The sequence below is a fragment of the Lagenorhynchus albirostris genome, chromosome 3 (assembly GCF_949774975.1).
Source record: "Lagenorhynchus albirostris chromosome 3, mLagAlb1.1, whole genome shotgun sequence".
Lineage (NCBI taxonomy): Eukaryota > Metazoa > Chordata > Mammalia > Artiodactyla > Delphinidae > Lagenorhynchus > Lagenorhynchus albirostris.
Window position 1 is genome coordinate 35,917,245 of NC_083097.1, and position 13,929 is coordinate 35,931,173.

Here is a 13,929-nt window from a genome sequence, read left to right on the forward strand (position 1 = left end):
AGTGATCCAGTTGCTCATATCATCAAAGAAGGTGAAACTGAGTTTTAGAGGGTAGCATGTGAGGGTGAAGAGGGTTTGGAATAAATAATGAGATATCAAAGGAAGAAGACAGAATTGTGTTGGACAAATGGTTTAGCTGTGACAGTGAGCAAGTACCAGAATAGCCCCTATTCCTCTACCCTTCAGTTGGGAAAAATGGGAAAAACAAAGTAATTGTTCCACCAGCCAAAAGAGAAAGGAGCCAAGAAGTATGTGTCTGATTGGGAGAAAGAGGGTGGCTGCCTGGGAGAAGAGAGGTCTAAGTTAAAGAAAGGAGGTGAGGATAAATGGGAGTTTTAACCATACACAACTGAGGTTCTTAGCCCACCACTAAAAGAAAGTAGGCTTGGGATGAGTAGAAAATAGTTCAGTGGTGGAAGTTCTCCTGAGTAGCCAGCATAATGAACATGGCTCAAGAAAACAGTAGATCGGGAGGTCAGATCAGTGAAACAGCCAAGAGAGAACACTAAGTGAAAGGAGGACGTCTGGAGAATGGAGAAAACACACCTGTGCAAAGAAGATACAATCCAACTTTCAACATAAGTTGTACTGAAGCAAACTCTTTCTCTAAGAAAGGGGACAAAATGGCGGCATGGGAAGTTGCTTACTATAGCTCTAGAGGTTACAACTACAGCTTTCAGAGACCACTTAGAGAACAAGGAACATTTCTGATGAGGTAGGAACAAAGATAAAGATAAACCCACACTTAAAATTTTCAGTTATTGTTTAAGCAAGGACTCATGGTCAAAGTGAGTTCCCATTCTAATAAAGTTAGGACAACCCCCAAAATGTCAATGTGACATTCTTAAATAAGGCCTTATATTTTTATGATATTCATTTGTTTAATATGGAGAAATTAAAAAAGGGAGAGTTTTGTGATTTAGTCAGAAAGAGTTACACAACATATATGCTTTATTTCCAGGGATTTCTAAAATCATATGCTTTTTAAAAATCTCTACCTTAATCAAATTTACCCCCACTATATAATGTTTACTATTAAACCAACTAAATTGACAATAATTGCTCTCAAAAGACAATAATACATTGTAAGAGCTAATAAATTATAAAATATAACAGATTGCAACCAATTGCTTAACAACAAAAAGTAAAGAGGCTGACCCTTTATAACAATTTACAGAACTCTGTTTAACTTTGGATAAGGCACTGTTTCATCACTTCTCAGAGGTTAAGGCACACAGTCACCAGCATTACAAACACAAATGTGTAAGAAAATCTGAAGACAGCAGCTGGTACAAATGCTACCAAAAAACAGGTGCCTTTGGGGCACTGATTGTTATGTCAAAGTATATTAAACTGTGCAAATGTAAAACTTACAGCAACTCAATTTTCCTTCTCTAATAAAGGTTAATCATTTTTAACAGAAGATAACCTGAAAGAACAAAGGAAAAAGTCAATTTCCTAAAACTACTTTTTTGAAAAAAAATTGTTTTGTCTCTTAGTATCAGGCAAATTTTAAAAAAATGATTTAACTGGTATAATATTTTAGAATAGTATGTAAACAAATTGATAGCAACTAAAACAATTTTAATGGCACATTCAGGAGTTTACATTTGAAATGACATTATTGGTTAGGTCCTTTTTTGTGGATTTTATGGTTATGAGTCAAGTATCAATATTTTGTTAATGTTAATTTTAAACAAATATTTTGTTAAATTTAGTTATGTTTTTCAAAACAGTTAAAACTCCAACACATGAGATTTGAGGGCAAAGATAATGAAAAAATACTACTTTGGTAGAATGTTACTACAGTCAACATATTATAATAATTATTTCCTAAAGTTATTTCTGAAACAATAACCTAGGTCTAATGTTACTGTCTTTTAAGAATATTATAACATAAGTGCACAAAAGCAGTTTCTGCCAGTAATCACAACTCACTAAAGCACTTGGCAAATTAAACTTCAGTCAGGAACAAAATATATGAAATAAAGAAATGTTAGTATTCATTATACATCTTATAATTAATATAAGTACCTAACATGTTTTTAAAATTCACTTTAATGTTGGCTGTCATTATCTCAACCATTGGTTCTTTAAGACTGCCATATGGTTATCTCAGACATCAATATAATTTCCATGTTTTGAAGACATCACTTGGCTCGTCCCTGTGAAATACATAACAAATGAACAGATGTGAGGTAAAGATGATGTGATTATTACATAAAGCCAAAATGGCAAAGGAGAAGTTTCTCCAAATGGGCATATCCACAAGCCATGGCGAATTGCATCTCGAATATGGTGTGAGGTCCAGGATATAAATAACATCCAGGGAAGACAGCACCATGAATCTTTGAGCTTGAAAAGGTGCATCGTAAACTTCAGGGTCAGAACCACAGCGGGTATCACAGTAGAACAGTGAAGGAAAGGTCTTCGTGGAAGAGTAATAGCAGCCTGCACAGGGAAAGCGGTAGCTAGTATCATTTCCTTCTTGGCAAACAAAATTTTATAGCTGCTTCCTAATATTGTAACCATCTGTTTTCCTGCAGGCTATTGGAAATGCAAAGGAAACGTTTTCTATGCCACCTCCTCCAAAAACACTTTGCACTAAAAATGAAATCACGATCTCAGGAACATGTGATTAATTTTTAAAAGCTTCCTATTATTTACTTAGAAAAGTCACAATACAAACAGTTTATATCCTAAATATATGGTTGGTGTAAACTTGGACTTTAAAAAAATTGTCTGGGACCTCTAAGAGTATTGAAAAAGTCTCACAACTGAATAAAATATTCTTCAATTAAACTTTTTAAAATTGAAGTATAGTTGATATGTAATGTTATATTAGTTTCAGGTGTACAACATATATTTTTATTGATTATACTCCATTTAACGTTATTATAAAATACTGGTTATATTCCCTGTGCTGTAAATTACATCCTTGTATCTTAATTATTTTATACCTAATAGTCTGTACCTCTTAATCTCCTTCCCCTATCTTGTCCCTCCCCCCACCCCATTCTTCAATTACTAAATGCATAAAAGGTGAGTATTTTTGTTGTAACCTTTTATATTAGCCTTGAATACTTTCAGAATTTATTTATAACAACATTTAGAGGCAGTATATTATTTTAAACAAGTATTTGAAAGTTGAGTTAAATAAACCAATAGCATTTCTAAACCATTGTAAAAATGTAATCAATATCTAAACAAATGAAAATTTCAGGCTTAACACCTGAATGATCCATGAGTAAGGTTTCATTCTCACACATTCTAAAGGCTAATTTCCAACTAGATAATTTCTAATAAAAATAAAGCTGAAGATAGAGAAGATTGCCTGATTTGGAATCTCCCCACACATCTTCAAAAACACTACAGAACAACGACAAATAAAACTATACCAAGCCCCACTTAGCATAGCCAGAAGTCAGAGAATGCCCAAACTTCAATTACTCTAAAGTATTAAACACCAAGTCAGTGAGCACTCTCTCACACTCCCCACTCAAGCCAAAAAAAACTGCATTGAAGAAAGATGAGGGGAAATCTAAGATTGATCTAAAGTTACCACTAGAAAGAGAAAGTTCAACCCAAGTGTAGGGTCCTCGTACATAAGAGCACTAACTACACAGAAAGGACTTAAAAGTGGGCATGATTCAAGGCTCTGAAAAGCATTAGTTTTCCAGGAGAAGATGGTACAAAGGAAGGGAGAGGTAGCCTTTGGAGACTCGGGTGGTAAAGGGAAAAAAGAAGTAGTAAAGGGAAAAAAGAAGTAGTAAAGGCAAAAGTCAGGTTCCTATTTTTTAAAAAATAGAGGACACAACCTTCCCACCACATTAAAAAGAAAATCATCCATTAAAGAGACTGTACCTTGCAACACTGTCAAATCAGACCAACCTTAAACTGGGTATCTTGTAAAGCCACTCCTTAAACCAGTATTCTTTAATTCCCACCTACCCGCTGAACATCAAAGAGTTTATTTATTCTACATTCCTAATTACCTCTCCCTGCTCCTCCACATTTTTAGTTGTTTTATTTTTACTTTGTCAGAACACATAACATTTCTGTATTATGCCATTTTAGCCTCCACCTTTGTTTTTAAGTTATATACCCACAATATATCATGCTCCTCAATAGCAGCGTGGGATGGGGGGCGGGATGGGCTACAGTAATCAGTACTTGGAGGAGAGCAATAGCCTCATGTTGAGATGATTAGCAGTTGTGCTCTGGATGTGTGGAGGGATACTGACTATTCACAATTTCATTTGTGAAGTCTATTTCTATTAATAGTTGCTAAGGAAGAAACAAGAAGTTTCTGTTGCTTGCCTAATTTCTAAAATATTCTAATTTCTAAAATATTCATGCAAATTTTTCATTCATAGATAAATAATAAAACAAAGACATATCATAAAATTATACAAGTAAAAATAGATATCTTAAAAATAGAAGTAGCGACCCACCACCAGTCCCTCCCATCAGGAAGCTTGCACAAGCCTCTTAGATAGCATCATCCATCAGAGGGCAGACAGCAGAAGCAAGGAGAACTACAATTCTGCAGCCTGTGGAAGAAAAGCCACATTCACAGAAAGATAGGCAAAATGAAAAGGGAGAGGACTATGTACCAGATGAAGGAACAAGATGAAACTGCAGAAAAACAACTAAATGATGTGGAGATAGGCAACCTCCCAGAAAAAGAATTCAGAATAATGACACTGAAGATGATCCAGGACCTCGGAAAAACAATGGAGGCAAAGATTGAGAGGATGCAAGAACTGTTTAACAAAGACCTAGAAGAATTAAAGAATAAACACCTAGAAGAATTAAAAACAAACAGAGATGAACAATACAATAACTGAAGTGAAAGATATACTAGAAGGAATCAATAGCAGCATAACTGAGGGAGAAGAACGGATAAGTGACCTGGAAGACAGAATGGTAGAATTCACTGCCGTGGAACAGAATAAAGAAAATAAGAATGAAAAGAAATGAAGACAGCCTAAGAGACCTCTGGGACAACATTAAATGCAACAATATTCACATTATAGGGGTCCCAGAAGGAGAAGAGAGAGAGAAAGGACCCAAGAAAATATTTGAAGAGATTATTGTCGAAAACTTCACTAACATGGGAAAGGAAATAGCCACCCAAGTCCAGGAAGCACAGAGTCCCAGACAATATAAACCCAAGGAGAAACATGCCGAGACACACAGTAATCAAACTGACAAAAATTAAAGAAAAATTATTAAAAGCAACAAGGGAAAAATGACAAAAAACATACAAGGGAACTCCCATAAGGTTAACAGCTGATTTCTCAGCAGAAACTCTACAAGCCAGAAGGGAGTGGCACAATATATTTAAAGTGATGAAAGGGAAGAACCTACAACCAAGATTACTCTAACTGGCAAGGATCTCATTCAGATTTGACAGAGAAATCAAAATCTTTACAGACAAGCAAGAGCTAAGAGAACTCAGCACCATCAAACCAGCTCTACAACAAATGCTAAAGGAACTTCTCTAAGTGGGAAACACAAGATAAGAAAAGGACCTACAAAAACAAACCCATGACAATTAAGAAAATGGTAAAAGGAACATACATATCGATAATTACCTTAAACATAAATGGATTAAATGCTCCAACCAAAAGACACAGGCTCGCTGAATGGATACAAAAACAAGACCCATATATATGCTGTCTATAAGAGGGCCACTTCAGACCTAGGGACACATACAAACTGAAAGTGAGGGGATGGAAAAAGATATTCCATGCAAATAGAGATCAAAAGAAAGCTGCAGTAGCAATACTCATATCAGACAAAATAGACTTTAAAATAAAGGATGTTACAAGAGACAAGGAAGGACACTACATATGATCAAGGGATCAATCCAAGAAGAAGATATAACAATTATAAATATGTATGCACCCAACATAGGAGCACCTCAACACATAAGGCAACTACTAACAGCTATAAAAGAGGAAATCGACGGTAACACAATAATAGTGGGGGACTTCAACATCTAACTTACATCAGTGGACAGATCATCCAGACAGAAAATTAATAAGGAAACACAAGCTTTAAATGACACAATAGACCAGATACATTTAATTGATATTTATAGGACATTACATCCAAAAACAGTAGATTACACTTTCTTCTTAAGTGCACACGGAACATTCTCCAGGATTGATCACATCTTGGGTCACAAATCAAGCCTCAGTATATTTAAGAAAATTGAAATCATATCAAGCATCTTTCTGACCACAATGCTATGAGATTAGAAATCAATTACAGGGGAAAAAACGTAAAAAACACAAACATATGGAGGCTAAACAATACGTTACTAAATAACCAAGAGATCACTGAAGAAATCAAAGAGGAAATAAAAAAATACCTAGAGACAAATGACAATGAAAACACGATGATCCAAAACCTATGGGGTGCAGCAAAAGCAGTTCTAAGAGGTAAGTTTATAGCAATACAAGCCTACCTCAAGAAACAAGAAAAATCTCAGCTAAACAATCTAACCTTACACCTAAAGGAACCAGAGAAAGAAGAACAAACAAAACCCAAAGTTAGTAAAAGGAAAGAAATCATAAAGATCAGAGCAGAAATAAATGAAATAGGGCTTACCTGGTGGCGCAGTGGTCAAGAATCCGCCTGCCAAGGCAGGGTACACGGGTTCAAGCCCTGGCCCAGGAAGATCCCACATGCCATGGGGCAACTAAGCCCAGGTGCCACAACGATGGAGCCTGAGCTCTAGAGCCCACAAGCCACAAGTACTGAGCCCACGTGCCAGAACTACTGAAGCCTGCGTACCTAGAGCCTGTGCTCTGCAACAAGAGAAGCCACAACCATGAGAAGCCCGCAGACTGCAATGAAGAGTAGCTCCCATTCACCACAACTAGAGAAAGCCTGCACAGCAACGAAGACCCAACACAACCATAAATAAATAAATAAAAGAAATGAAATAGAAACAAAGAAAACAATACCAAAGATAAATAAAACTAAAAGCTGGTTCTTTGAGAAGATAAACAAAATTGATAAACCTTTACCCAGACTCATCAAGAAAAAGAGGGAGAGGACTCAAATCAATAAAATTAGAAATGAAAGAGGAGAAGTTACAACAGACACTGCAGAAATACAAAGCAGCATAAGAGACTACTACAAGCAACTCTATGCCAATAAAATGGACAACCTGGAAGAAATGGACAAATCCTTAGAAAGGTAAAACCTTCTAAGACTGAACCAGGAAAAAACAGAAAATATGAACAGATCAATCACAAGTAATGATTTTGAAACCATGATTAAAAACCTTCCAACAAACAACAGTCCAGGACCAGATGGCTTCACAGGTGAATTCTATCAAATATTTAGAGAAGAGCTAACACCCATCCTCTCAAACCTTCCAAAAACTTGCAGAGAAAGGAACACTCCCAAACTCATTCTATGAGGCCACCATCACCCTGATATCAAAACCAGAAAAAGATACTACAAAAAAAGAAAATTACAGAGCTTCCCTGGTGGCGCAGTGGTTGAGAGTCCGCCTGCCGATGCAGGGGACACGGGTTCATGCCCTGGTCCGGGAAGATCCCACATGCCGCAGAGCGGTTAGGCACATGAGCCATGACTGCTGACCCTGCACGTCCGGAACCTGTGCTCCACAACGGGAGAGGCCACAACAGTGAGAGGCCCACGTACCACCAAAAAAAAAAAAAAAAAGAAAAAGAAAATTACAGACCAATATCACTGATGAATATAGATGCAAAAATCCTCAACAGAATACTAGCAAACAGAATCCAACAACACATTAAAAGGATCATACACTATGATCAAGTAGGGTTTATCCCAGGAATGCAAGGATTCTTCAATATACGCAAATCAATCAATGTGATACACCATATTAACAAACTGAAGGATAAAAACCATATGATCATCTCAATAGATGCAGAAAAAGCTTTTGATAAAATTCAACACCGATTTATGATAAAAAGCCCTCCAGAAAGTGGGCATAGAGAGAACCTACCTCAACATAATAAAGGCCATATATGACAAACGCACAGCAAACATCATTCTCAATGGCGAAAAACTGAAAGCATTTCCTCTAAGATCAGGAACAAGACAAGGATGTCCACTCTTGCCACTATTATTCAACATAGTTTTGGAAGTCCTAGCCATGGCAATCAGCGAAGAAAAAGAAATAAAAGGAATACAAATTGCAAAAGAAGAAGTAAAACTGTCACTGTTTGCAGATGACATGATACTATACATAGAGAATCCTAAAGATGTCACCAGAAAACTACTAGAGCTAATCAATGAATCTGGTAAAGTTGCAGGCTACAAAATTAATGCACAGAAATCTCTTGCATTCCTGTACACTAACAACGAAGGATCAGAAAGAGAAATTAAGGAAACAATCCCATTCACCATTGCAACAAAAAGAATAAAATATCTGGGAATAAACCTACCTGAGGAGGTTAAAGACCTGTACTCAGAAAACTATAAGACACTGATGAAAGAAATCAAAGATGACACAAACAGATGGAGAGACATACTATGTTCTTGGATTGGAAGAATCAATATTGCGAAAATGACTATACTACCCAAAGCAATGTACAGATCCAATGCAATCCCTATCAAGTTACCAGTGGCATATTTTACAGATCTAGAACAAAAAATCTTAAAATTTGTTTGGAGACACAACAGACCCCGAATAGCCAAAGCAGTCTTGAGGAAAGAAAAACAGAGCTGGAGGAATCAGACTCCCTGACTTCAGACTATATTACAAAGCTACAGTAATCAAGACAGTATGGCACTGGCACAAAAACAGAAATATAGATCAATGGAACAGGATAGAAAGCCCAGAGATAAACCCACACACCTATGGTCAACTAATCTATGACAAAGGAGACAAGGATATACAATGGAGAAAAGACAGTCTCTTCAATAAGTGGTGCTGGGAAAACTGGACAGCTACATGTAAAAAAACGAAATTAGGACACTCCCTGACACCACCCACAAAAATAAACTCAAAATGGATTAGAGACCTAAATGTAAGACTGGACACTATGAAACTCTTTGAGGAAAACATAGGGAGAACACTCTTTGACATAAATCACAGCAGGATCTTTTTTTATCCACCTCCTAGAGTAATGGAAATAAAAACAAATGGGACCTAATGAAACTTAAAAGCTTTTGCAAAGCAAAGGAAACTACAAACAAGGGAAAAAGACAACCCTCAGATGGGAGAAAATATTTGCAAATGAATCAACAGACAAAGGATTAATCTCCAAAATATATAAACAGCTCATGCAGCTCAATATTTAAAAAAAAAAAAACCAATCAAAAGATGGGCAGAAGACCTAAATAGACATTTCTCCAAAGAAGACACACAGATGGCCAAGAAGCATATGAAAAGCTGCTCAACAGCACTAATTATTAGAGAAATGCAAATCAAAACTACAATGAGGTATCACTTCACACCAATCAGAATGGCCATCATCAGAAAATCTACAAAAAATAAATGCTGGAGAGGGTGTGGAGAAAAGGGAACCCTCTTGCACTGTTGGTGGGAATGTAAATTGATACAGTCACTATGGAGAACAGTATGAAGGTTCCTTTAAAAACTAAAAATAGAACTACCATATGACCCAGCAATCCCACTACTGGGCATATACCCTGAGAAAACCATAATTCAAAAAGAGACAGTACCACAATGTTCATTGCAGCACTATTTACAATCGCCAGGACATGGAAGCAACCTAAGTGTCCATCAACAGATGAATGGATAAAGAAGATGTGGCGTATATATACAATGAAATATTACTCAACCATAAAAAGAAATGAAATTCAGTTATTTGTAGTGGGGTGGATGGACCTAGAGTCTGTCATACAGAGTGAGGTAAGTCAGAAAGAGAAAAACAAATACCATATGCTAACACATATATTTTGAATCTAAAAAAAAAAGTTCTGAAGAACCCTGGGGCAGGACAGGAATAAAGATGCAGACATAGAGAATGGACTTGAGGACACGGGGACAGAGAATAGTAAGCTGGGATGAAGTGAGAGAGTGGCATTGACATATATACACTACGAAATGTAAAATAGATAGCTAGTGGGAAGCAGCTGCATAGCACAGGGAGATCAGCACAGTGCTTTGTGACCACCTAGAGGGGTGGGATAGGGAGGGTGGGAGGGAGACACAAGAGGGAGGGGATATGTGTATACATATAGCTGATTCATTTTGTAATACAACAGAAACTAACACAACATTGTAAAGCAATTATACTCCAATAAAGATGTTAAAAGAAAATATAAGGATCAATACATGCACTATGCTATACTTTATGTACAGTATCTCATTTAATCCTAGAAATAGCCCTATGAGTTAGGGATTATTTTATAGAGGAGGAAACTGGGACTTAGAGAGACTAAGTAACTTCCCCACAGTGTGCAGTTATCAAGTGGCAGAGTTGGAATCTAATACTGGATCTGCCTGACTCTATGGCTCATATTCTTAACACTACTGCTTATCAATGAATTAGGGAATAAATACAGTATACAGCCTAAATGTTTTTTAAGAATTACAATAGAAATACTTAAATTCTAGATGAATGCATTTATAAATTACACTTTTCCTTTTTTGTTTTTGTTTCTAATTGAAGTACAGTTGATTTACAATGTTGTGTTAGCTTTAGGTATATAGGAAAGTGCTTCAGTTATACACATATATTTATTCATTTTCAGATTATTTTCCATTATAGGTTATTACAAGATATTGAATATAGTTCCCTGTGCTCTACAGTAGGTCTTTGTTGTCTATCTATTCAATATTTTCTATATAGTAGTGTGTATCTGTTAATCCCAAACTCCTAATTTATCCCTTCCTCCCCCACCTTTCCCCTTTGATAACCATAAGTTGGTTTTCTATGTCTGTGAGTCAATTTCTGTTTTGTAAATAAGATCATATCATTTTCTTAAGATTCCACATATAAGTGATGTCACATATTTGCCCTTCTCTGTCTGACTTCACTTAGTATGATAATCTCTAGGTCCATCCATACTGCTGCAAATGACATATTCCATTGTGTGTGTATCTATCTATCTATATATATAGATACACACACACACACACACACACATATACATACACTGCATCTTCTTTACCCATTCTTCTGTCGATGGACATTTAGGTTGCTTCCACATCTCGGCTATTGTAAATACTGCTACTATGAACACTGAGGTGCATATATCTTTTCAAATTAGAGTTTTCATCTTTTCTGGATATATGCCCAGGAGTGGGATTGCAGGATCATGTGGTAGCTCTATTTTTAGCTTTTAATGGAACCTTCATACTGTTCTCCATAGTGGCTACACAATTTACATTCTTACCAACAGTGTATGAGCGTTCCCTTTTCTCCACATCATCACCAACATTTGTTATTTGTAATCTTTTTCATGATATTCATTCTAACAGGTGTGAGGTGATATCTCACTGTGGTTTTGATTTGCATTTCCCTGATGGTTAGCAATGTTGAGCATCTTTTCATGTGCCTGGTGGCCATCTGCATTTCCTCTTTGGAAAAGTGTCTATTCAGTTCTTCTGCTCATTTTTTGATTGGGTTGTTTGTTTTTTTGATATTGAGCTATATGAGCTACTGGTACATTTTGGAAATTAATCCCTTGTCAGTTGCATCGTTTGCAAATATTTTCTCTTATTCCATAGGTTGTTTTTTTTATTTTGTTTACAATTTCCTTTGCTATATGAAAGTTTTTAAGTTTAATTACATCCAATTTGTTTATCTTTGCTTTTATTTCCACTACTCTAGGAGACAGATCCGAAAAAATATTGGTGTGATTTAATGTCAAAGAGTGTTCTGCCTATGTTTTCCTCTATGAGTTTTATAGTATTTGGTCTTATATTTAGGTCTTTAATCCATTTTGGGTTTATTTTTGTATATGGTGTTAGTAAATGTTCTAATTTCATTCTTTCACATGTAGCTGTCAAGTTTTCCCAGCACCACTTACTGAAAAGACTGCCTTTTCTCCATTGTATATTCTTGCCTCCTTTGTGGTAGATTAATTGAGCATAAGTGCATGGGTTTATTTCTGGGCTTGCTATCCTGTTCCATTGATCTATGTGTTTGTTTTTGTGTTAGTACCATACTGTTTTGATTACTGGAGTTTGCAGTATAGGCCGAAGTCATGGAGCCTGATGCCTCCAGCTCTGTTCTTCTTTCTCAAGACTCTTGGCTAATCAGGGTCTTTTGTGTTTCCAGACAAATTTTAAAATTATTTGTTCTAGTTATGTGAAAAATGCCATTGGTATTTTATAGGGATTGCATTGAATCTGTAGATTGCCTTGGATAGTATGGTCATTTTAACAATATTGATTTTGTAATCCAAGAACATGGCATATCTTTCCATCTGTTTGTGTCATCTTCAATTTATTTCATCAGGGTCTCATAATTTTCTGAGTACAGGTCTTTTGCCTCTTTAGTTAGGTTTATTCCTAGGAATTTTATTCTTTTTGATGTGATGGTAAATGGAATTGTTTCTTTTTTTCTGTTTTTTATATTTCATTGTTAGTGTATAGAAATGCAACATATTTCTGTATATTAATTTTGTATCCTGCAACTTTACTGAATTCATTGATGAGGTTTAGTAGTTTTCTGGTGGCATGTTTAGGAATTTCTATGTATAATATCATGTCATCTGCAAACACTGACAGCTTTACTTCTTTCCAATTTGGATTCCTTTTATTGCCTTTTCTTCTCTGATTGCTGTGGTTAGGATTTCCAAAACTATGTTGAATAAAAGTAGCAAGAGTGGACATCCTTGTCTTGTTCCTAATCTTAAAGGAAATGCTTTCAGCTTTTCAGCATTGACTATGATGTTAGCTGTGGGTTTGTCATATATGGCCTTTATTATGTTGAGGTATGTTCCCTCTATGCCCACTTTCTGGAGAATTTTTTAATAATATATATAGAATTTTATCAAAAGCTTATTCTGCATCTATTGAGATGATCATATGGTTTTTATTTTTAAGTTTGTTAATGTGGTGTATCACACTGATTGATTTGTGGATACTGAAAAATCATTGCATCCCTAGGATAAATCCACTTGATCATGGTGTATGGTCCTTTTAATGTATTGTTGGAGTCACTTTGCTAGTATTTTGTTGATGATTTTTGCATCTATGTTCATCAGTGATACTTGCCTGTAATTTTTTTTGGGGGGGTATCTGTGTCTGGTTTTGGTATCAGGGTGATGGTGGCCTCATAGAATGAGTTTGGAAGTATTCTTTCCTCTGCAATTTTTTGGAACAGTTTCAGAAGGATAACTTTTCTCTATTTGTTTGGTAGAATTAACCTGTGAAGCCAACTAAGCCTGGACTTTTGTTTGTTGGGAGTTTTTTTTTTAATTTATTAATTTATTTAGGCTGCGCCGGGTCACAGTCGCGGCACACGGGATCTTCGCTGCAGCATGCGGGATCTTTAGTTGCGGCATGTGGGATCTTTTAGTTGTGGCATGCAGGCTCGGGCTTCTTAGTTGTGGCATGAGGACTTCTTAGTTGTGGCATGTGGCCTTCTTAGTTGCAGCATGTGGACTCTTAGTTGTGGCATGCAGAGTTAGTTGCAGCATGCGAACTTTTAGTTGTGGCATGCATGCGAGATCTAGTTCCCCTACTAGGGATCGAACCCGGATCCCCTGCATTGGGAGCATGGAGACTTACCCACCGGACCACCAGGGAAGTCCCTTGTTGGGAGTTTTAAAATTACTGATTAAATTTCAGTACTGGTAATTGGTCTGTTCATATTTTCTGTTTCTTCCTGGTTCAGTCTTGGGAGACTGTACCTATCCAAGAATTTGTCCATCTCTTAGAGGTTGTCCATTTTATTTGCATATAGTTCCTCATAGTAGTCTCTTATGATCCTTTGT

At 36.3% G+C, this 13,929-nt stretch overlaps 1 protein-coding gene across 4 annotated transcripts in view; it reads right to left on the minus strand.

Annotated features, from left to right (window-relative positions):
- Window positions 1-1,003: 1,003 nt before the first annotated feature.
- Window positions 1,004-13,929, minus strand: part of TMEM267 (transmembrane protein 267) — a 31,079-nt gene continuing 18,153 nt past the window's right edge. For all 4 annotated transcript variants that reach the window (XM_060146048.1, XM_060146050.1, XM_060146051.1 and 1 more), the window contains one exon: window positions 1,004-2,451. In XM_060146048.1, coding sequence (XP_060002031.1) covers window positions 2,116-2,451 — 336 coding nt within the window. In that variant the 3' untranslated portion in view covers window positions 1,004-2,115. The remainder of the gene's footprint in view (window positions 2,452-13,929) is intronic.